At 45.0% G+C, this 24,305-nt stretch overlaps 2 protein-coding genes and 1 pseudogene across 2 annotated transcripts; 1 reads left to right on the top strand and 2 right to left on the bottom strand.

The window, feature by feature from the left end:
• The first annotated feature begins 15,430 nt into the window (after positions 1-15,430).
• LOC122009565 lies at positions 15,431-19,054 on the top strand (annotated as a pseudogene).
• Positions 19,055-20,685: 1,631 nt separating this feature from the next.
• LOC122029524 (heat stress transcription factor B-2b-like) lies at positions 20,686-22,081 on the bottom strand. The gene is made up of 2 exons (XM_042588545.1): positions 21,695-22,081; positions 20,686-21,612 (listed from the first exon to the last, which is right to left on the bottom strand). The coding sequence occupies exons 1-2, from the start codon at positions 21,971-21,973 to the stop codon at positions 20,869-20,871; spliced, it is 1,023 nt and encodes a 340-aa protein (XP_042444479.1). The 5' UTR covers positions 21,974-22,081; the 3' UTR covers positions 20,686-20,868.
• A 110-nt stretch (positions 22,082-22,191) lies between these two features.
• LOC122029518 (histone-lysine N-methyltransferase ATXR6-like) lies at positions 22,192-23,985 on the bottom strand. Its single transcript, XM_042588534.1, has 5 exons — positions 23,703-23,985; positions 23,311-23,612; positions 23,048-23,148; positions 22,744-22,956; positions 22,192-22,654 (listed from the first exon to the last, which is right to left on the bottom strand). Exons 1-5 carry the CDS (start codon positions 23,953-23,955, stop codon positions 22,495-22,497), a joined length of 1,029 nt encoding a protein of 342 aa, XP_042444468.1. The 5' UTR covers positions 23,956-23,985; the 3' UTR covers positions 22,192-22,494.
• Between the last annotated feature and the right edge of the window lie 320 nt (positions 23,986-24,305).

Genomic DNA, 24,305 nt, shown 5'->3' with positions numbered 1-24,305 from the left:
TTCACTGCCAGGGACTCTGCACAAGCCTGAGGCATACAGAGAATATCTGATAAGAGAGGGAAAAACAACAGTTTGAAGAGCTTCAAAGTTTACCTTGATATACAACTCTGCGAATCTGTCCATCTGAGCTGGGGGAGGCAAGGAGTCCATATGTTGTATGCTCTCTTCCCATAAAGTGGCCAAACAACCTTTCATTTTGAGGAGGCTGGTGGGAACATCTGTTCGAGACCATAACCTCTCTTCAGAAGGAACAGTGGTACTATAACAGTGATGAGTAAGCGGGGGTGGTCCTGACGGCCCTGCGGTTGAGCTAGGAGGAGCTGAGGGCCCCGCGGTTGAGCTAGAAGGAGCTGAAGAGGGCCCCTGAGGGGGTGCTAAAGGTGATGTAGCTGAAGGGCGTTCTGAGGGGCCAGCTTCACTACCCTGAGGTCGCTGCGATGTGGAAGGGTGAGCCAGCGGAGGCTCGACCTGAATATCAGACGAAGCGGGGGGATCATTTACATGGCTCGGGATTGGAGGTGAAGTCACAATGGGAGGTGTAGGGGAGGCAGTTGCGGTTGGGGGAGGAGAAGGGATAGATGACGGGCCTGAGTCGGATGCCGGACGAGGGGCTTGGCGCCGACGTCTCTGAGCCAGCGGCTGGTCATCCAAATCAGAATCATCGAAGGGTGACCGAGCCCTGCGTCTAGAGGGAGAAGGGGCATCCTGGCTTAGGCAGTCATTTGTGGAGCGGGCCCTGCGAGCCGCTTGAGAGGTGTTAGGATGTATACTAAAAGTCTAACTTTTGGTATAAACATTTATATAGAAATAAGAATCACATTGGTCAAATGTCTATATTTATGATAAATGTAGTTGTTCAATTAATTTATATTGTAGATAACATGATGTGTGGTGTCACACACAGATGATCATGTTATCAGTATCTTATAAATTATAAACAGTAGCTCACGACCAAGATGGAAAGGAAAAAACCATTGGAAGGTCGTAGTGTAATTATGTATTAGTTTATCTTAACTATATAATTACACTAGTACACTTAGAGTGTATTGAGTAGGACCATTAGAGGTTGTTTCTTTTATACTGACTTTATAAAGGAATAAGGACTTTAGTTATTATGGAAGTGTGTGCTCTTAATCCTAATATAATAACAAACACATATATTTGATAATTATTTCTTTAATTTATCAATGGGTGAGATTTAGTTTGATAAATCAATATGCCCGATAAGTTGGGAAATGATATCACTTATAGTGTGTGTTGTTGATTATAGAAGGAAACTGTGTCCTAGTGATCTAGGTTGAGAATGTCCCCAAGAGGAGCTCATAAGGATTGTCATGTTAAACCCTACAGGTGGACTTAGTCCGACATGATAATAAGGTTGAGTGGTACTACTCTTGGACTAAGATATTAATTAAATGAGTTGTTAGTAATTCATTTAATTAGTGGACATTCATTATCTTAAGCATAGGGAGACTAACACACTCATAATAAGAAGGAGCCCAAAAATGTAATTTGGGATTGGTGAGGTAGTTCAATAATAGTTCTCTAGTGGAATGAATTATTATTGATAAAATTAAGTTGTGTGTTCGGGGCGAACACGGGATGCTTAATTTTATCGGGAGACCAAAACCAACTCCTCCTCTTGGTCCCTATCATAGCCTTTTAATTATAGAGTACTATACCCACCTATACCCACCTTCTTACCCATCCTATAGGGGCCGACCAAGCTAGCTTGGAGACCAAGCTAGGGCTAGCCATGGCTTGGTTCATGGGTGAATTCATGTGGCCGGCCCTAGCTTGAACTCAAGCTTAGGTGGCCGACCCTTTTAAAATAAAAAGAAATTTTAATTTTAAAATTTTTCTTATGTGGATAACATGATTTAAAAGAGAGTTTAAAAATTTAAATCTTTCCTTTTATAAGATTCTACAAAAGATTAAGAGAAGAGCTAAATCTCTTTCCTTATTTGTAGATTAAAAGGTTGATTTTAATTTTGGTAAAAACTTTCCTTTTAATCATGTTCATGATTTAAAAGAAAGTTTAAAAATTAAAATTCTCTTTTATTAGTTTCTACAAAAGATTAAGAAAAGATTTAATATCTTTCCTTATTTGTAGATTGAAAGGAAATTTTAATTTTTAGAGATAACTTTCCTTTTTGGAAATTATCCACATATTTAAAAGAAAGATTTTAATTTATAAAATTTTTCTTTTTATTAACCAATCATGAAGGGATAAAAATTATTGGAGAAATTTTTATAAATTTCCGGAAACAAATTAGGAAGTTTTAATTCTTGTTTTAATTTAAACTTTCCTTGATTTGGGGATTGTAGGTGGCCGACCATTGATATTAAGAAAAGAAAATTATTTTTAATTAAATAATTTTTTCTTTTTCATGGCAAAGGAATTAAGGAAGTTTTTATTAAAATTTCCTTATTTGCCAAGACCAAGACTTATAAAAGAGGGGGTAGAGGTGTCTTCATGACGAACGACACTATTCTTTTTCTTCCTCTCTTTTCTTCCTAGGTGTGGCCGGCCCCTAGAGTTTCCCCTTCCCCTTCTCTCTTCTCCTTCTTGTGGCCGAGACTTCATCACCTCTTGGAGACATAGAAGTGGCCGGATCTAGCTTGGAGAAAAGGAGAGAAAGGAGGCTTGTTTCTTGCATCCCTTGGAGCTTGGTTGGTAGAAAAAGTTCTTCATCCTTTGGAAGTTTTTGCTTGGCTGAAACTTGAAGGAAGGAAGAAGAAGGTGCCTTGGTGGTTCTCATCTCGGAAGATCATTGCCCAGACAATGCCCGAGGTTAGAAGAGGAATACGGTAGAAGATCAAGAGGTCATTGAAAGTTCACAAAGAAAGGTATAACTAGTAATTATTTTCCGTATCATACTAGTTTTATTTCTTTGTAAAAATATCAAATACAAGAGGCATGCGATTCTAGTTTTTTGAATTAGTTTTCGAAGTTGTGTTCTTTTGTTTTTTCTTTTCCTTGTGATTTGATTGTTCTTAGTGGTTAACCTAGGGTTACTATGGGAAGGTTAAATATTTAATTTCCTTAAAAGGCTTTGTCTAGTCGGTGGTGGTTGCTCCCATATCCAAGAAGGCCAAGTGCCTCGCCATGCAGTACTGGAAGTCGATTTTGGAAATAGATATTTAATTGTCTTCGTGACCTAGGTGATTTGGATCGAACGTGTTAAGTTCCGCAGGAGATCCAAGTCTAAACCTAAAAGAACAAATAAATTAAACTTAGGATCAAACGTGTTAAGTTCCGCAGGCGATCTAAGTTTAATTTAAAAGAACACATGGTAGCTAGGAAAATGTTCAGACCTTTGTACAAAATTTTTGTACAGTGGAACCGTTAGGTTTTCCGAGTAGCAACCAACAAGAGGCCTCTCTGAAAGCGGGGCTGGCAGAGGGAATGTTGCCCGTTCCTCCACCAAGGCCCATACGTCTTTCACCAAGGCCTAGACCAGGGATGTAAGTGGCTCTGGGAGGACTAGCCGATTGGAGGGGTGTTAAGGTAGTAGGTCGAGCTGTACGAGGGGCCCGGGGGTGAGCAGGAGTGGCCGGCCGTGGTGGATGAGCAGCCCGGGGACGAGCAGGGGCGGCTGGCCGAGGTGGATGTACAGTGTGTGGTCGAGTGGGGCGAGCCAAGGGAGCAGATCGGACACCAGCCGATCCTCGTCGAGTAGGTCGGGGTGGAGGATGGGCTGGGGCCACCCCACCGACTGAAGTCGAAGACGAGTGAGGGAGGGCTCTCCTCTGTAAGATAACTCGGCCACGCCTCATTAGTTCCATATCGCTCAGAGGAAGGGGCTGAACCTCTGAAGCGTAGGTTAAAACTTCAGCTGCACAGGATAGGGTGTGAAATTAGTTGCCGTAGAAAAGATAAAGTGCCCACAAAGTGATATCAGGAAGGAAAGAGAGGCTTACCTAGTGAGAGAGGCGTATCAAGGGTGTGATAACTTAAGCAAAAATTGGACAACAATTCTTCCGTCGATAATAATCGCGTCAAGTTCAGCTGCCAGTCGGACAAGCGAGACGAGACTTCTGTGTAAGAAGAGTCAAGATGAAATTCCCCTAGTTCGGGAGGGGGAGGAAGTGACTGTTGCCATCGCAAGGGCCACTCCACCTCGTGGGGAAAGATAATGAAGAAGAATTTGTTCCTCCAGCTCGGATCAGAAGGAGAAAGGGGTGAGAAAAAAGTAGTTCGGAGACGGGGCTGAAAACGGAATGCGCCCTCTTCCTGGCACCGAAGGGTGAAAAAGCAGTGGAATAAGTGGATGGACCAGGATAACGCGCACACATCGCATAGTACTACAAAGCCGCAGAGGATCCTGATGGAGTTGGGTGTTAGTTGCCCCAAGGGAATTCGAAAGTAGCGGCAAAACGTTAGAGAAGAAAGGGTGAATAGGAAGACGAAGTCCCGCCACGAATTGCTCTTTAAAGAAGGTGCTGGAGCCAGCAGGGGGATTGAAGAATTGATGAATTCCAGTAGGGATAATCACTTGCGCGTTATCCTGAACTCCATAGGTGTAGCGCAGGTCGTCTCGCTCTAATTCATCGAAGGTGGATGAGCCAGGATAGTTTATGTTGGATCGAGACGCGCTAGAGGGGGGGGGTGAATAGCGCTCGCGGCTATTTTGTTCGATTATCGGAATCGTAAAAACTATCGGAGAAGTAATGCAGCGGAATAAAGAAAACAAGCACACAGAAAGACAAGCTATTTACTTCGTTCGGAGTCTAAGGTGACTCCTACTCGAAGGCCCGCGATCCTTGATCGCTTCTGGTGGGAAACAACTATAAGATCGTAAATTTACAAAAGATGATTTACAAGAAATACAATAAATAAATTATACCGACAATAGGAAGTTCTAAATTGAAGGTTCGGGTCGTCGGCGTCAAGTTGCAGCACTTCGAGATGAGTTCGTTAGCAGCTAAATGCATAAGGAAGACTTGGAAATCATTGATTCAAGCTGCTGGTCGAACCCCCTTTATAAATAGTGTTCAAGGCGCCTTGAATGCTACCCAAGGCGCCTTGAATAGGCCGAGTCAGCCGCGGAGATAAGGAGCGAACTGGTCGAATCTTATCACAGATTTAAGACGCCTTCCACTGTTCACAGGGCGCCTTCATCTGTTCAAGGCGCCTTCCACTGTTCATCAAGGCGCCTTGAACAGCTTCTCGCAGCCAGCTCCAGCCTTGCACCCGAGGTGCCTCCAAGCTCCATGAAGGCGCCTCGGACACTATTCATCCGAGGCTTTAGGTTGCTTCTTTGCACCTGCAAGATACGTTAGTCCCAAACACTACTCTGCAGCACAAAGTTAGCACATAATACAATAAATATGATAAATGAAGTATTGACAGTCTCCGGACTGTCCGAGTCTGACTTCGGGTTTCCAACCGGAAACCCTAGATCGACCCGACGCCTACTGTTCCCTCTACGGGGAACGCGTCCTCACCTACTCCACTCAGGAGATTTATCTGTTGCCAGTACGATCTTCCAGATCGACTGGACTTTTTCTCAGCACTCTACGCTTCCGGACTTTCTGCTGGACATCCGCTTCCCGGCTAGTCCAGTCTTTCACCTGGTTCGCGACACCAGGACTTTCCACCTAGGGTTACCACCTCCTAGGACTTTTACCTGAAGCCATCGACCTGCCAAGACTTTCCTCATAGGGTTACCACCCCCTATGACCTAGGGTTACCACCCCCTAGTGTTTTCTCTTTGCCTAACCGCAGCTAGGACTTTTCTCCACCTAGGGTTACCACCCCCTAGGACCTAGGGTTACCACCCCCTAGGGTTTTCACCTGCCTAACCGCAGTTAGGACTTTCCTGAAACACTCATTCAACATGTTAAATAACAGAGAATCTTAACTTTGAATCCCTTTGCCATTATCAAAACTTAGGTTCGATCGTCGGATGCTTCCTGCACCAACAGTTTACCGCCGTCAGAGAAGAAAGAAAAGAGGGGGAGGCCATGAGAAAAAGAAACAAGAAGAAGGAAGATCAAGTGGAAAGCTATCGACACAAAAGCAGGAGGATCAGAAGTAAGAAGGAATGCAAGCGAAGAGACAAAAGACAAGGATATGAAGCGCGTAAAGTCGAGAGCGAGGAGAATATTTATAGTCGCCGAGCAAAGGGGCAATTTCATCACATTATCATCCGTCGAAGCAAAAATAATGAGCGGGAACAACGAGAGCCGCAAGATCTTCCTCGGAAATAACGCCCAAGGGCATATTGGGAAAAGTACCGGCGCGGACTACGAAGAGGCGAATCTCGGGAAAGGATACGAACTGTGGTCTTAGAAAAGGGCCCAAGCTTTCCTGGTCTGAATTAGCTCTTAAATACCCCGGTCTTCGTTTATGCAGACCTGGACCATGAGGGACCCCGGTCTGGGCATAACTCTTAATGTCCCGGTCTTCGGTTATACAGACCTGTAAACAAAAGCAGCTTCGGTTATACAGACCTATAAACAAAAGCAAAGGACAGATCGAGGAGCAAGACCAAGGCAGGGGATCAACAGAGGAGGGCGAGGAAGCAGGTCAGGAAAATAGGAAGATCCCCGACCAAGGGCAAATGAGACCTAGAATAGGGGGCCAATTTACACACGGTCTGGGGGCATTTTAGATGGGTTCAGACGACCAATATACCAGACTACCAATAATAGAGCAACACACTATCAGATGATTAATATGCTAAGAGAAAATCGTGAGCCCGTGATCAGGGAATATCATGAGAAGGATAAACATGATAAAAGGAAGATAAGTCAAGAAATAAGTTGAAAAATTAGCCACCGTTTTACATCCCATTTTATATCAAAAAATGCAATACATGCTGCCATTTTAGGGATTATCGTCCGCTAGGGCAGGATTCTCATCAGCAGGGCTAGCAGGAGGCTCAGGGAGGCAGGAAGTAGAGTCGGCTGGAGGCTCGGGAAGAAGGAAGAGGTCGTCATCATCTTTAAAGGAAGGGAATGACCCATCAGGAATCTCATCCATGATGCGACCTATATCTAGGGAATATTCCGAAGGGGCAGTCCGAAGCAAATTTTGTTCAAGCATTTGATGAGCTCCTCCACCCACACCATAACACACCATGAAATTCATCAGATCTCCCATTTTCTTCATGAAGAAAGGGGAGGTAACATAAGCTCGCCTGTAGGCCCTCAGACGATCTACTTCACCTGCCTGATAATCTTTCAGCGTAATCTCGGCCTTCTCCTTGTTCGCGTGGGCCAGAGCCAAGGCTTGTTGACTTTGGGAAATATCCTCTTGAGCCTTCAGAAGTTCGGCCTGCATAGATTTAAGTGTCGCTTGGCTGGCCTCCCACTAGCTTTGAAGGGTTTTCTCCCAGTCGGCGCCGGAGGCCAGTTGACCCTGGACTTTTGCTATGGTCTTCTGAAGATTCTCCCGGGTTTTTTGCAGGCTAGTCAATTGGGCATCCTTTTTATCTAGCTCAGCTGCTAGTGCCTGACGTTTCTCCACTTCAGAAGCCAATTTCGACTCGCTTGTCTGAAGAGCTGCTTCCAAGGCCCTTATCTTGTCAAAAGCCGCATGAGAAATATTGCGGGCAGATTCGGCAGACTCTCCAATTAAGCGAAGATAATGCGCTAGGTCTCCGGGAGTCGGGTTGAGAGGATCGCGGGGAGTTAGGGGCATCTCTATTTCCTCAAGACGAGCCTTCATCACTTCATTTTCTCTCTGTAAGTTGCAGGCGTATTGAATGACACTCAGATTGGCAGAGCAGGCCTGCGTTAGATATAGAAAGAACAATTATTAAAGATTCCAACGGAGGAACATAAAGATAAGAGGACTTACAGAAACCATCTGGCAAGCCGCTTGATCTAGCCCCGTCAGCGGGGGATTCTTTCAAAACTTTCGATGACCTGAGCGCCATGAGGCCGCTAAGTCTCCCTCCAACTCAACCTTAGCAACAAGGGGAGGATCCCCTTTAGCAGTTTCTGCAGCGACCTCTGAGCTTGCGGAGGAAGGCAGGCGCAAAAAATCAGTAAAGGAGTATTTCTTGTGAGTTTTCCTACGAGATCTAGAAGTAGACACGGGAGCATCTAAAGGAAGGGAGGCAGATGGAGTGGCAAAGCTCCCGGGCTGGTCCACTAAAGGTATGGGCAGCTGACCAGGAGAAGAAGCCTGAGCTGGAAGAGAAGCCTGCTCGGGAGTTATATCTCGACCAGAAGCCGGGGTTGATATGTGGGGCGACGTAGCGGGAACTTCGAGCCCCACACTAGTCTCCCGGGCGGGAGTAGCAGTGTTAGTTTCTGAGGGGAGAAGGGCAACAGATGAGCGACGGCTGAAAGGAAGAGGCGACGGGGATGCCTGAATAGCTGGAGTAACCTTTTGCCTCTTGCGCTGAAGTTTCGAGCGTTTGGTGGGTCGGGAAGATGCAACCCGCTTTGCTCCAACCTGCTCCGCAGTGGCCCCCTCGACCTGCTCTTCGGTAGCCGGGGTGATCTGCCCTACAGTAGCCAGGTCTTTTGTGGAAGCCACATCCAGGGGTATGACTAAAGAAGCTTCCTCTTGGGTTGGCGCCGTCAAGATAGGTGGTGGAGTGGAAGGAGCGGACTGTGAAACAGAAGGACCAGATCGGGAGGAAGCTGCCACATTTTGTTTAAGCTCCTCACTTAAATTTTTCAAATAGGAGGCAGACCGGCGCTTAACATCGGAGGTGTATGCTCGGAACATGGCAGCCTCTGCAATAAGAAAGAAAGATACCTCAGTTAGCGCATAGTGGCTGAGAGGAAAACGGGGTCTTACCAAATGGAGCCCCGATGTCTGCCCGAACAGGGCTGAGCCCAAACAGATACAGAAAGCCTTCCAACAATAATATAGAAAGGCTAACGTTCACGCCTTGCAGGGCTTCTGAGGTGGCATTACATGAGGATTGATGTTGATGTGCAGGGAGGTCGGAAGGGATGTCAGGGTGCCACTGTGTGGGCCCAACAAACGGCCAAGAAGTCTGACAAAGAAGAAACGGGATTTCCACCGAAAAAGGCATGTCCGAAAAAAACTTGTAGCCAGGCCTAGCTTGTACCATAAACACTCCTGGCTCCGAGCGTTTGAAGGAATAAAAGTGGTGAAAGAGATGGACAGTCAAAGGAAGTTGGTATACGCGACAAAGAATAACGGTGCCGCAAACTGTCCTAAAAAAGTTAGGAGCAAACTGAGAGATGCAAATGCCAAAGTATTCACTCAGGGAAGAAATGAATGGATGGATGGGAAAACGAAGGCCTCCTAAAATCTGGTCTCTAAAAATGGTCATGAAGCCTTCTGGAGGGTTAGCAGGATGCTCATGCGGCGTAGGAACTCGGAGTTCATAAGCGGCACTAAGTCGCAGGTCTGAGCGAATCACAGATAGGTCGTGATCGTCTATATCTGAAATAAAGCAGTAATACCAAAGAGTGGTCTTACCATCAGCCATTATCAGGATAAAGAAGGTAGCGGAAGAGATTAGTCGAGGAGGAGAAGAGCAATAGACGGAGGAGCCTAAAAAGGGAAGGGTGTAGACGCTGGAGAAGTCGAAGCAACAGAAAGAAGGCAGTCAAAAAGCGCAAGGCAATGACTGCGGACTGCATTTAGGGTTTATAAAGGGAGTTCTCCTAGGGAATATCGAAAAGAGATGTCGAGTATCTTTTTGGGTGAAGCGCTTAAAGCCATCCGATCGCCGAAGAACCTACTCTTATGGGAAACCGTGTATAAAAAGGAGTGGCGCGGGCGGTGTCATCCTGCATAAGCAATAAAGGCATGAGACAGGTGTCGATCTCCTAGGAGTCGTATTAATGATGAGCGTGATAAGGAAATCATGATATGAAGCAGGAGTACGGAAATGCTAAACACACGATTTTCTCGGGAATCGTCAAAGAAAATTAGCGGGAAAAGAATTCAAATACAGCGAGGCCAAGGATGAGTAAGATTTTAATACAGTTATTCTCACAGCATCACTAATGATATATTTCTTGATGACAGACGAAGTCTAAGCGCTTCCAGCAAATCCTGATCGGGAGATCGACCCCCAGGTCGGCAGCATAAATCCCGGTCGGGAGATCGACCCCCAGGTTGGCAACACATATCCCGGTCGGGAGATCGACCCCCCAGGTCGGCAGCATATACCCAGGTCTGGAGATTGACCCCTAGGTCGACAACATCTATTTTGGCCAAGAGGTCACCTTCCAAGTCGGCTGTCCCAGACTCTTGCCCCAGTGCAAGTTATAAGTGAGCACGGCTCTCATGCCCAACGACCTTCCAGGTCGGCTGCCCCAGACTCTTGCCCCAGTGCAAGTTATAAGTGAGCACAGCTCTCACGCCCAACGACCTTCCAGGTCGGCTGTCCCAGACTCTTGCCCCGGTGTAAGTTATAAGTGAGCACGACTCTCACGCCCAACGACCTTCCATGTCAGCTGTCCCAGACTCTTGCCCCAGTGCAAGTTATAAGTGAGCACGACTCTCATGCCCAACGACCTTCCAGGTCGGCTGCCCCAGACTCTTGCCCCAGTGCAAGTTATAAGTGAGCACGGCTCTCACGCCCAACGACCTTCCAGGTCGGCTGTCCCAGACTCTTGCCCCGGTGCAAGTTAAAAGTGAGCATGGCTCTCACGCCCAACGACCTTCCAGGTCGGCTGTCCCAGACTCTTGCCCTAGTGCAAGTTATAAGTGAGCATGACTTTTACGCCCAACGACCTTCCAGGTCGGCTGTCCCAGACTCTTGCCCCAGTGCAAGTTATAAGTGAGCATGACTCTCACGCCCAACGACCTTCCAGGTCGGCTGTCCCAAACTCTTGCCCCAGTGCAAGTTATAAGTGAGCATGACTCTCACGCCCAACGACCTTCCAGGTCGGCTGTCCCAGACTCTTGCCCCAGTGCAAGTTATAAGTGAGCATGGCTCTCACGCCCAACGACCTTCCAGGCCGGCTGTCCCAGACTCTTGCCCCAGTGCAAATTATAAGTGAGCACGACTCTCACGCCCAACGACCTTCCAGGTCGGCTGTCCCAGACTCTTGCCCCAATGCAAGTTATAAGTGAGCATGGCTCTCACGCCCAACGACCTTCCAGGTCGGCTGTCCCAGACTCTTGCCCCAGTGCAAGTTATAAGTGAGTATGACTCTCACGCCCAACGACCTTCCAGGTCGGCTGTCCCAGACTCTTGCCCCAGTGCAAGTTATAAGTGAGCATGACTCTCACGCCCAATGACCTTTCAGGTCGGCTGTCCCAGACTCTCGCCTCAGTGCGAGTTATAAGTGAGCAGGGATCTCACGACTAACTACCTCCTCGGTCAGGCAAGGATTTTCTCGAATATTACATCTTATACTCACTTACACACCCAGCCGCAAGCTAAGCCTACCTTCTACTAACTCATTGACGTTGGTCACTAGTTCATATGATATGAGGTAACATTGGGTAAGCAATCTACTTCTTTGTTGTTGTTATTTTGGTTAGAAATATTAGGCAGACACAGGTGTTCTATAAAGACATCATGATATCCAAAGCAAAGTGTGTAGTTACAATAGTAGGGAATACGGGCCAGCAAAGAATGCAAGACTCAAGTTGGGGGTGGAGGAGACTGGGGTCTAGTCAGTCGGACTAGAGCCTCCTTCGACTAGACTTGAGGGGGAGGCTTGTGATACGGTGCGTGTTTTGTGGGGTCGATAGGATGCTGTGAGTAGGAGTCAAGGCCCCAAGAGGGTCAGAAGTCAAGCTGGCCTGGAGGACAGGAAGGTCAAAAGTCAAGCCTCTATGGCAGGTTAGCAGTCAAGCTGATCTGGAGGACAGGAAGGTCAAAAGTCAAGCCTCCGTGGCAGGTCAGCAGTCAAGCTGATCTGGAGGACAGGAAGGTCAAAAGTCAAGCATCCGTGGCAGGTCAACAATCAAGCTGATCTGGAGGACAGGAAGGTCAAAAGTTAAACCTCTGTGGCAGGTCAACAGTCAAGCTGATGTGGAAGACAGGAAGGTCAAAAGTCAAACCTTCGTGGCTGGTCAGCAGTCAAGCTGATGAAGACAGCAGGAAGGTCAAAAGTCCAGCTGACATGTCCAAAGTCAGAGTCTCAGCGGACAGGGCGGTCAAAGGAGGAGATCATAAGACTAGCCCTGATAGTGAGTAATAAACGGGCCTAAGGGCCCGATATAGCTAAGAACGGAGACTACAAGCCAATAGGTTTGAGAAAGATCCAACGTGCAGGTCGGGACGTTCATGCCTTGGATAACAGCAGACAGATGGGGGTCGACAGACAGACCCAGCGTGCAGGTTGGGACGTTCATGCATTGGAAAGCAGCAGATAGATGGGGGTCGGCAAACAGACCCAGCGTGCAGGTCGGACGTTCGTGCCTTGGATAATAGCAGACAGATGTGGGTCGACAGACAGACCCAGCGTGTAGGTCGGGTCCTTCATGCCTTGGATAACATCAGACAGATGTGGGTCAGCAGACAGACCCAGTGTGCAGGTCGGGACATTCATGTATTGGATAGCAGCAGATAGATGTGGGTCGGCAGACATACCCCGCGTGCAGGTCGGCACGTTCATGCCTTGGATAACAGCAGACAGATGTGGGTCGGCGGACAGATGCAACGTGCAGGTCGGGACGTTTGTACCAAGAATCAGAGGTCTTCTTACAGACCCAGTGCGCATGTCAGGACATCCAAGTCAAAGAGTAGAAGTATGGATATAGACCTAGAGTGCCGATCAAGATGTGCAGGCCAAAAATAGTAGAGGACAAAGGCAGGGCAAGCCTAGATCTCGGAACGCATGCTCGTCGGTCAGACACTACAAGACAAATTAGCGAAGGAATCGTAACTGCTTGTCAGAAAGAATAATCAAGGTGTCAGGGAATATGCCAACAATCGGGGCTCAAGACACCTTCGGTTTTGCCGCCAGCCTATCAAGAAAAGCCACGTGTCCATCATCGCCAGACAAAACCTAACAGCCGACATTCCCTGACACCCGTCAGACCCAGAAACTTCCGTTGCATTATAAAAAGGGATGTCTTGTCCCTTATGCAGGTACGCTCACTCGTCATTTTTCACTAGTCCTTTACTTCTCGTCCTTTTGCTGCGATTTCTGGGGAAAAAGTACCTGACTTGAGCGTCGGAGGGCCTGACCCGGGGACTTTTTCCCTGGTTTCTGGTCTCTAACGACAGGGGGACTCGTCTGAGTGTGTGCAGAGATACAGCGTCAGCGTTCGGGTCATCTCTCTTCGTCGGCTGCCCGTACGAACCTTTCCAGGGGGTACCAGGTAGATTCATCGCTTCAACGACTCTCCGTCAACTTTCTGCACAACAAGGCCTACCTTCATCCGACTCAGCTTCCGGACGGGATCATACTGCATCCTACTTCTTTATAGTTGATGAAAGCTTTCTTCCTGAATAAACGTCCGGTCTATCTGATGATTGTCCATGCATAAGATTGCTTCCTCTGATCAGTGCACATATACACGATGATTTGCGTCATCTCTTCGAGAATGATATAGCACTTCAGCTGGAGCTATTGCTGCCCTTTCCCTCATGGACATCCTCAATTGTTCTTGGGGATTTATTTGTTGCTCCAGTGTCTGTTGCGTTGCCACTCCTCCCATTATTCTTTGCCTCATTCGTCGGGACGCTTATTGTAAGTTGTAAAGACGTCTTTAATTGTGCCTGTACTCCCGTATTTGATCCTCCACCAGGGGTGTAGTGGGTACTTCTTGGGTTACCCTGGTCCTGGTTGACATTTCGTACCTTTTCCTGTTCTTGCTGGAGGATTTTAAGAGGGTCTTTGAATATTAGAAGCTTCCCCTTCGATTCCTTGGGTCTTTCTCCTGAGCCTAAAGATAAATTAGAGAGCTTTGTAATTAATTCTTCAGGTAAAGTGGGTGTACCTTCCTTCTTCCTTTGGTAATTAATGATGCCTTTTAAATCATCCCGAATTTCTTGGATGCTTTCTGCAATTTGTGTAAGCAATTGAAGTTGAAGATTATTTTGCTTGATGACTGCTACCCCGTTAGCAATGGTGTTTGAGTATTCACTTGGTTTTATGAACCCAAGAGCAGGAGGTTCTAGGGATTCAACGACTCTGATTACTTCTTTATAGGAATTTGTATTTCTGGATAGCGTATAGCTCATCCAAAATTTGTTTTTCTATTTTTGATAGTTCCTGCTCCACTTGATGCAGTTTCTTCTCCAAGCTTACTGATAGTTTAAGAGTCCTCTCTTCAATGTTTTTTGGCTGCTACAGGACTTTAGAGATTAAGCTCCTAGCCTCTTGTTGAGTAAAAGGTCTATTGCTGGCCTGTAAAATAGTCAAAGCTTGTATCGCTTTTCTAAGCTTTTGCAATTCTTTTTCCAAGGCTTGATTTTATTCTTGGAGAATTTTTACATTCTTCAAATAGACTTTACTTGCTAAACAAGTTTTGTTGTATAGTACAGAAATATTATGAGCTAGTTTCTTGTGGGATGACTTTTCAATTTTTGCTAGATCAAGGTATTCTAGGTTTGAGATTCGTTAACTAGTATACCAATACTATATTGCTTCCTCCCATCGCTCAGACATAAGAATTGAATATGGTATCTATCGGTTTTCCCTTCTTAAAGGGTTCACACTTGACACTTCACCTTTTCAGTGATTTTAAATCATAGGAATTCATCCTTTTATCACCTTACGTCTATTGGCATTGAATGAGGCTTACACACTTGATAATACAATTTCTATTTGCTTTGCTGCTTTTATGTGCCATACAAGCCGTTGTAAAGGCAGAGGAGACAACCCTACATTGGCATGAAGGTTAGAACTTTCTCCTCTTGGATTTTCTGAAGAATATTTTGAAGGACAAAGGGAAGATAAGAAATGAGGTTTTGGGCTCTGATACACTGCAAAGCAGCAACAATAAGGATCAAAATTGTGCTACAACAATCAAACCTATTAAGAACTGGATGACTTACCATAACCTTGTAGTTTCAACTTTGCCTACAAAGTGCAACAGCTTCAAACGTATCAAAATTTTTCCCAAACAAAGAATTCACCTACCTCGGCGATTCCATTGCAGAGGTCCTTGAAAGAGAGAGCCAACTGGAATCCCTTGAGCCTGTAGTTCCTCTGCTTCTTCCTGGATCGCGTCGACGGGTAGACATAGAGAAGAGTTATGTAGTCTCCGCCGCGAATGAATTTGTTGATCGCCCACTGGAGGGTCGAGCGGGCGGCGCCGGCCTCCTCCATCACTACCACCACCTTCTGGCTCTCCATGCCAAGTCCAACGCCAAAGGCCGTTCACAGATGAAGTGCGAGGCAGTCGAGGTAAGGGTGAGGAGAATGTGACATGACGAATGGGATCGGGTTTAAATTTCATAGCTCCGACCCGATAGTATGAGAACTACATCGCACCGTCAAGTAGTTCCACGTCAACTTAACGGAAACATGTCGACGTATAATTAGCCGGGAGGACACCGTTCGACGTGGCTCCAATTCCCACGTGAAAGGACCTTAACCTAAACTTAAAGCGACCACTGTGGGGCATGCGACGACCGTTGCCGCTGAAAGAGATCGCCGTCGCCGGAGACTGACTCGGCTGCTCGATCTCGACTCCTCGCTACTTCGTCAGGGCATCCTCTGCCTCCTCCTCGACGCCGTGAGACTTGTTCTTCCACCTTTCCCGGAGTCTTCCCTGTTTTTTGCAGCGAAGCTGGTTTCTGGTCCGTATCCTCCTCATGGCCCTCCCTTTCATCGCCCTTGCCTTCTTCCTCTACCTCACCCTTGAGTTTCCTGCCGGATCTCCTGGCCCAACCGTCGTCGCCACCGCCGAAGAGAGCGTTCAGGTCGGTGGAGTTCTTTTATCCTCTGCTCTAGACGTAGGCATCAGTTCCATGAACAAATTATAATCCTTTTTTCTGCGGATTACATATGGAAGTGTGATTAAGTTGATGCATGAAAGAACAAAGTTTCGGCGGCATTCGCACGACGTGCCCTATGGCTCAGGGAGTGGGTAGCAGTCTGTCACTAGATTCCCCAATGTTGATGATTCAAATAGCTACTGGGTATGTGTGACATTATCGAGTTTATCTTTTGTTTTTTCATTATTATGCATTTAAGAAAATTTCATGATTTAGATTGTTTTAAAAGAAAATTTAAGGAGAGTGGCATAATAATTTCTACTCTTTAAAACAACACATTGGTGTGTGATCATCGTGTAGAAAATTGAGCTGGATGAAATTTGGATTCATATTAAAACTGAACTGTTTGAGATTGCTTTAACAGCCGATCCAGATGAACTTGACCAGTGCTTTTGGTGGAAATGTTGCTGCCCCTTCCCTACTGGCAATTGTGTCAATCACAACATCAACATCCTCAAAGCTTGTGACATTTCCCTCTGCAAAATTAGGATAGCAACTGCCAGTGGATAATGAAGTTAGAATTGGTCTACAAGATAAAACCAACCAAATAGATAGGAATAAGAATTAGTCTTTCAGACTGAGTAGAAAGGAGCATTATTCAAATCCTGATAAGTCTAAATATACATATTGTAATCAATCACTTTACTCTAATAATTTATTCTTTCATGATTTTTAACATGGTATCTCAGCCGCCACCAGTCCTTTAGCATTTTATTTTTCCTTTTTTTTTAAAAGAAATCTTTTGGCATTGCTCTTCTTCTCATTTCCTCTGTCATCTCATTGATTCGTCGCTTTATAGTCCTAAAATAATCCATCACTCTCCACTCATTACCTGAAACCCATTCTCACTTAAGTGAAAGACTTGTAGGTCGATTTTCCCCTCTCTATGATCTTGGCCAAAGCCCTAACTTACCTTCTCACCTTCATTGTTACATAGAGATTCATCATCAGATTGCTAACTCCACCACTTCCTACTAGAGGTCCCAACGGCTAGCTCTATTGGTGTTCTGTCGCTGTGGCACCTTCATCTTTGACCGCAACCATTCTTTTCACATTGATTGATGCTCTGGACTTGCCAATTGGTTGCTCCTGCCTTTGCCTTGCCAATTGAAGTTGATTGATTACCACCCTTGCTCCACCAAATGATCAAGACCTCTCTTTGTCTTACTGTAAAATGCATATTTCTGATTATTTCTTGGAAGCTAACTCATCATCCTATAAGATGTGCAGATCATCTTTAGACAATGTGGGTTTTCTGATGATTGTTATTATTTTGTGTATATATCATTCAAAGCAATTTCATACGGATATCTACATGATTGTTAATCCATTTGAATGTAGATTGTGAAGTCTCCACCTGAGTCTTCTGTAAAACAAGGTGATGTTATCCCGAATGGAACAATCATACGACTGCAGCGTATGTGAACTCGAAAATGGTTACACAGCCACTTACATGCTTCACCAATTACTAGTAATTTGGAGGTTAGTATTCATTTGATTTCTTATATGGTCTCTGCATATCGGTCCTTACATTAGGCCTTGGTTGCTGAATCTTGCATGTTGCCTGTGCATATTTCTGATAATGGAAAAATGACTATTGTGTGCTGCTTGTTTTGGGATACATTGCTTAAAGAACAATATGAATGGATATGTTAAGATAAGGGATTACTTTTGTCAGTTATCTAGCTAAGTCTTTATACACTGTCCCTGCAAGATCAACCATTATATATGCAGCTGCTATGTTGGCTACTGCATTAACAAAGAAGATAACTGAGCAATCACCATCGTATTTGTAGATATCACACTAGTAGATGGGATTCGTCTTGCATCATCAACAGATTATTGAAATTTTCAGTATGATAAGGCTTGTTTATGACCAAAACACAAATGAAAGTAAACCATTCTACTGTTATTTTTAAATGTTAACTTACATCAAGTTTGTTATGATCGAGTGTTGGTTTATTGATTGATCTCATCAAACCAATATAAATACTATCTGTTATCTATATATATATAGATAATGATTCTTCATGTTTGAAATTAAAAAAAAAAAATAGAAAACATAAAGTGAGGAGACCGTTGGATATCCTTTTGCAAACTTGACCCTTATTGTACCTTAGAATAGAATGTCTTGCTTATTGTGCCAACAAGGATCAGACATATGGTGGTGGCGGTTGAATTAACATTGAACCTAGCTTTCAAGTACTGTTTAGACGTTGCTTGCAGTTTAGCAAGAGCAAAAGCATGAAAGTGTGACCAATAGCGAAGGTTTTCAAGTGACCGGTCATAGGACAAATGTGAATCTTTGTACGTTGCTTCAGTTTTTCCTATGACTACAATGGAATCAAATAGTAATACTCATAAAAGGTTTTCATCTTGTCTTTCCACAATAAAAACTCAACCCTGTTTGGATTGCTGAAACATATGGCTTTTTGAATACTAGACTTGCTGAATTTTCTTGTTTTCTAACCTATAGGTGAGCTGAGTTGGCGGAGAAGAGCAATCTGATACTGGAGACTTTTGGCGGTTAGAACGGCTTTGGAGCTACTTGTCCTACTTTCGCATCTTATGAGCAATACAAGAGTTCTTGATTTTAACATTCTCTTTATGTTTCAGATTAGAGATTGAGGGAAACGGTAAGACATGGAAACCAGACGAAAGGATAAGACTGCGACATATCGATACTAGTGGTTACCTACACAGTCATGACAAGAAATATACCCGTATAGCTGGAGGACAACAAGAGGTAATCTCAATGTTTATTTACTAACATCCAACTAGAGTTCTCAAGATAAGAAAAAGACATTATAGAAGATTGTTCTACTTAGACCACAACATCTACTAATGCTTAAGTATTGATCCTAAAAATAGAGACTCTAGCTTACATTGTAAGCATTGCCAATACTAAAAAGATGAACCCGACGAGAGCTTGCATTATCTTAGTCTGAAATGTTAACAGTTAAGTTTACTTGTGTGCAGGTTTGTGGAATTCGTGAGAAGCGTCCTGATAACGTCTGGTTAGCAGCAGAGGGTGTCTATCTTCCAGTCAACAATAGCAAGTAATATGTGAGTTCTCAAGCTTTGCATTTCGAAGAGACTTCTCTGTAATATTTGTAGTAACCAGATTATTTCGAAGAGACTTATTCATACAACAAGCTACAAATTTCTATTCTTTTCATGCCATAAAATTAAACTATAGGGAAATTGTAAATCATAATTAAAAATTGCTCAAGCTGGTGGCACAACTTGAACTTTTAAAGATTCCCAAACCGTCTATGGTGGAGTTCATTATGTCCGGGAAAGCAAATGCATCTTCCTCTTCAGTGCCTATCTGATTGAGTAAAAGATGTCTCCACGGCTTAGTTAGTTAAAGGGTTGCATCCTTACTATAATGGGACAAGGTAACCATTTCCAACGGATGCATGCTCTCGGAAAAGAAAAATCTTTCGATCCTCTAACCATTTAGCGGTCGGCTATAACTTGATCCCGTGATTTACCTTTCTTCATATAACTTGAGAACGGACTCTGAGTTATGTCTTGGGTGAGCGTAATCACTTGACTAAACATAAAAAAAGAGATAGTCAGACGGGCCTTTCCAAGAACACACAGATCAGTCATAGGTAAATTTGACCCTCATAGATTGACCACTAAGTAAATCTAAGAAGTGCGGATGGATTTGACGGGTGATCCAACATCACGAATGGTTTGATCATTTTTTCTCGCACAAGATATTTGATTAGCTCAAACAAAGTAGGAGAAACATAAAAAAATCGCTTAGAAATATTACACGTAGATCTTAATGTGTTTTTTGGATGTGAACAGTGTTTGAAAAATCGGTCTAGGAGGCGGCACCTAGGCACTAGGCACCTGCTAGCCGCATTGAAAATATTCTAGTCGGTCAGCCTAGGCGGCCATGACGCTAAGGCGGGATTAGGTTGGCCCTAGGTGTCGACTAATCGGTCAAATTATCTAGGCGTCGTAGAAATAATGCAGAATTTTCATGATTTATTTTAGTTTAAATTTTTAAATTTAATGCTTAATTAAAAAAAATATTGAAATGTAACTTTGAGTTTGTGTCCAATGATATTGAGTTTCGATAAAGAATAAGTTGTTAAAAATTATGACGAACAAGAAGTAAAATAAATTTATAATATTTTATTAGTTATGTAATTTTAACTTTATTTTAAATTAATGTTATTGTATTAAAGTGATAAAATATGATATCGTGAAATCCATCTATCTTTGCCTATGCGTTAGGCGCTTAACTAGTGCATAGTGAATTATACCTTCAGATATGAATGGCAATTCGGGAAGACATCCCACCCTTCACTGAAAAGGATCGGCTTCTCGTTAAGCATTTCCATCTGCCCCGGCACACTTTCCTACGGAAGGAAGCAGCACAGCCCAAGGCGGAAACTGAAGCAAGTAAACCTAGTGATGGAGAATGATTGCCAACATCAAAAGGACGGAGAGTGATGCATCAAAATACCAAAAAAACAAAAACGAGAAAATTGCCTATTAAAATTTTCTTATTTAGAATAAAAAGAAACAAACAATTACGCAAGATTTTCCCCCACCTTCTGTTCTTATGAATTTGTATACAATTACTTGCATATTTTAATAATAAAAATTATTTAAAAAACAATTTTGAAAGAATTATACTTTTAATTAAAGAATATTTTAGTTGTCTGCTTAGGATTAAGATTAAGAGACTAGGCGGGGCAAACATATTACTCATGTTTGTTTGATTACACAAGGAAAATAAGTCATATTTGGTTGAATAAGCCACATTAGTAAAATAAGATTAGATGATTCAAATGATCAATTATGCTAAAAGGGCTTATGAATCACTAAGATCGCTGCATCTGGATGACGCCGATATCACAATTTTTTTGTCGTTTTTTTTTTCCAAACTAGTTAAATTTAGATTTTAGAAAGGGAGCAAAAACTAGGAGACATGAAAAGGAGATCCTATCGATCCAGTTGTCGGCACGTGACCGGTCCCGGCGCATCACCTGTGAGACCAGCCGTCTCTACCTCCGGCGTCACCGGAACCGTTGCTCACTCTCCGTATCGGCCGTGGGCAGTACACCACCCACGACTGCTGGTGGTGCTCCTGCGAGCTTTCCTCCTTCGGCTCCGCCGTTGGAGGCTCGCGCTTGTCCTCGAGGTCCCGCTTCCTCCCGATCGTCCCCCCGAAGAGCCTCGGGCTCAGCCCCAGCCATGGAACCGCGCTCGTCGCCTTCATCGCCGCATCATCTTCCGTCGACGTGTCGTCCTCCAACTCGTCGTTCTCTTCTCCTTCCGCACGAGCGGTCGGCATCAGCTCCAGCACCGTCGAGGGAAGAGACGCCGCCTCCCAGCCGACGCCGTCGCCCGCGTGCTTGGACACAAGGGCCGTGATATGGTTGCACAGTCTCTTCATTTTGGCGAGTTTGCGGGAGAGCCGGGCGTTCTCTTTCCTTAGCCGATCGTTCTCCTCCATTAATTCAACCGAACCGCTAGGCCCAGATGACCCCGTAGGCGTCGTGGGCGACGGCCCGGGAGAGGAGTTCGACAAGATGACCTGCTCATCCCCCGAGTTCTCCGGCGTCCCCGGCAGGTTTAACGAAACATCTACCTGGATCGGCGCCGCAACGGCCGGAGCAGATGGCACGATTTTGCGGCGGTGGATGTCGCAAAGGAGGCGCTTTTCGCCTCTGCGGAAGCAATCGTTAGCGAACTCCCACCGATCAGCGACAATCTTTCGAAATCCCTAACCAAAAAAAAAAATCACTAAAAATTCAGGAATAGGAAGCAGAGTAAAATATCGAACCTCGTGATCGGAAGACACCTACGTAAGTGTTGAGCTGGCGTACGAAGCTGGAGAAATTGTTGTGCTTGAAGTACTTTGGAAGCAGATCCCTCGCGAACTCCGCTGGACGCCACACCACGAACGTCGACCCGTCCTCGCCCCACGAGATCATGTCATCCACCGACGGATCGTCCACCAGCTGATACGTCTTCGTCAGGAACGGCGTGAGCAGCGGCCTCTGCCCATCTGCCGCCGGGGGCAGAATTTCCGCCACGCCGGAGAGCTTTTCGACGGCCGGAGGCACGCGGTTTGTAGTCGCCATCACCGCCTGCTCGACGGAATGCTCCGGGCTTCTGGATTCCTCTGGAAGAAAGAGGTACAGCGGAGGAAGGAATAAGAAAGAACTAGAAGGAAGCGTGGGACCCTCCTTCCCCAACCCAAGTTCTAGAATTTTCTCGCCTTCTTTTATATTCGATCATATTGCTGCCTTTTATCTGATTGACAAGTGTACGGTTGGATGTGACTATAGGAAGGATTCCGAAGGGACACGTGTTGACAAGAGTGTCATCGTAAAGAAGTGCGAGTTGGAAAGAGAGCTTTACGGATATTTTACAAAAGCTTAAAATAGTGGCGTAAAATCGTAGTGATTTGCCACAAAGGTCGTTCGTTTTTTCCTATTCTCCCTCTATTAGCTCAGACAGGTTAGCAATCTGACACGAAACACATTTGTCGCTAAGAATTTACTGCTGCGAACAACATTTTAGCTGTAATCATCCTATTGTTTTGTCCAATTGCCCCACCAAAATCGTAAAGTATGAACTTCGGAGAAAGAGAGCCTTAATTTTACACAAAATGCCCGGTTGGGTATTCTTGTTCGCTGCCGTTGTAGTCGTAATACAGCCGCTCGCCCTTCGTTATATCTCGATTCGCAATCAGAAGAACGCGAGACTCGCCATTCACGCTGAACCGGACACATTTGAGATTCTGTTTCTTCTTTCCATCCCTGCTTGACAATGAACATAATCAGAGCATTAGGCGCTGCTGTGCATGCAAGAAGAGGAATTGGTTAAAATTCAGTGGAATTTAAATGACCTTGTGTGGTTGTTGATGCCATTGATGAAGCGGGCAATGTTGCTTCGCTGATCAGGGCATATCACAAGGCTCTTTGAAGGATCCTCAGCTGAAAGTAATGTCATCATGCTATCGCCATCGTCGTGTTCTCTATTCTTCAGGTAATCAACGTCGCCGACATACTCTGTTACGATGGTTAGGTCCCTGATGAACCTATCAGCCTCCACTGTGAATCTGTTGCAGGCAACGATGATGGACAAAGTTAAAGGTGGCATTCACAGAGATTGCAAACATAGAATATGATGCTTATGAGGAAGATGCTAACCCTTCAAGAGGATCATAAACCACCATCAGAGGAGGCCATTCTCCCTTCTCCATCATTTTCTTACACAGGTTCAAGGTTTCAGTGTCTTCCTTAGACAACACCTGCATTTATCATGCATCTTTTAAACTTGGTGGAAGGAAAGATTTGAAAAATAGAATTCATCAATCGAAGTCATAATTCATAGTTGATCTGGCCAATCTTACATTGAATTAGAATCTATAATCTATGTGAATGGGATCAGAAGGAATCTAGGAATCCATTACCTGCATCCCTCCTTTCTCAGAGCATGCGAAATTCGCTGACCTTGGAGCCATTCCGAGGCGGTAGGTGAGCTCATTGCTGAACACGGCCCCGGTGGCCGTTAAAGCGGTGGCCAGAGACGCCATCTGCTCCAGCCTCCGGTCCGGATCCTCACTAGGGTTGAAAGGTAGAAGCTTTCTCTTCTTCTTTGACATTACCAATCCTCCTGACCGCTTCTTCCTCTTCCTGGACCCGAAATCTTCTGGTCCCGAGGACCGTTGTAACCGGAAGAAATCAACGATCTTGGTCTGGACCAGAGGGAATTCTGCAATCGAAACCGTCAGATCGACTGAGCGCGATGAAATATAGTGTCGGAGGTAGTAGAAAAGAAGAAATGACAAAAAGAATAACTCACGCTTGGGTTTCCTGTCGGCGGAGCACAAGGGGCAGAACCAAAGGCCCTTAGGGACGCAAGCGAGGATGGGGCGGAGGCAGAAGGTGTGGAACCCTCGATCGCACTTGTCGCAGAGGAGGAGCTCGTCGTCGTTGTCGCCGGAGTGGCATTCCTCGCACAAGGTGGTTTCGAAGCGACTCGCCTTTGCGCAGGACGGAGGGGAGGTGTAGGGGGGAGCGTGGGTCCGCCTCCTGAATGGGATTTTGGGAGCCATGCGAGGCGATGGGAATGGAAGGGGAGTGAACAACAAGGCCCGGATGTATAACGGAGCGCAGAAAATTGGCGGGTACTATTGGTTTTGGCGCGCAGAATTGCGGCAACAGGTTGCAATTTGGCGCCAAGCTTTTCTGAGTTTTTGTTCCCGCAAATACAAAAAGACTTCTTCCCGGTTAAATATTCTGAAATAAAATCTAATTCGAAAATATTATTCTCTAAGCTTAAACATGACAATTCAATTAAATAATCAATTTCAATTTTAAATTTATAATTAAGTTTACTAATTATCCTTTTTTTAGTCGTTGAAATTTGATAATTTTTTATTTAATAGTCTCTCCAATTTCAGAG

Source organism: Zingiber officinale, chromosome 1A (genome assembly GCF_018446385.1).
Source record: "Zingiber officinale cultivar Zhangliang chromosome 1A, Zo_v1.1, whole genome shotgun sequence".
Taxonomy (NCBI): domain Eukaryota; kingdom Viridiplantae; phylum Streptophyta; class Magnoliopsida; order Zingiberales; family Zingiberaceae; genus Zingiber; species Zingiber officinale.
Note: the sequence above shows the minus strand (reverse complement) of the source record. Positions and strands in the feature narration are given on the sequence as shown.

What these genes read in the sequence shown, in the direction of transcription:
- LOC122029524 (XM_042588545.1), bottom strand. Translation starts at nt 21,973, where the DNA reads ATGGCGACTACAAACCGCGTGCCTCCGGCCGTCGAAAAGCTCTCCGGC. An exon ending in TACGCCAGCTCAACACTTAC is followed by an intron (nt 21,613 to 21,694) that starts GTAGGTGTCTTC and finishes TTTTTTGGTTAG; the next exon opens with GGATTTCGAAAGATTGTCGC.
- LOC122029518 (XM_042588534.1), bottom strand. Translation starts at nt 23,955, where the DNA reads ATGGCTCCCAAAATCCCATTCAGGAGGCGGACCCACGCTCCCCCCTAC. An exon ending in CTGAGAAAGGAGGGATGCAG is followed by an intron (nt 23,149 to 23,310) that starts GTAATGGATTCC and finishes TGATAAATGCAG; the next exon opens with GTGTTGTCTAAGGAAGACAC. An exon ending in GGCATCAACAACCACACAAG is followed by an intron (nt 22,655 to 22,743) that starts GTCATTTAAATT and finishes ATTGTCAAGCAG; the next exon opens with GGATGGAAAGAAGAAACAGA.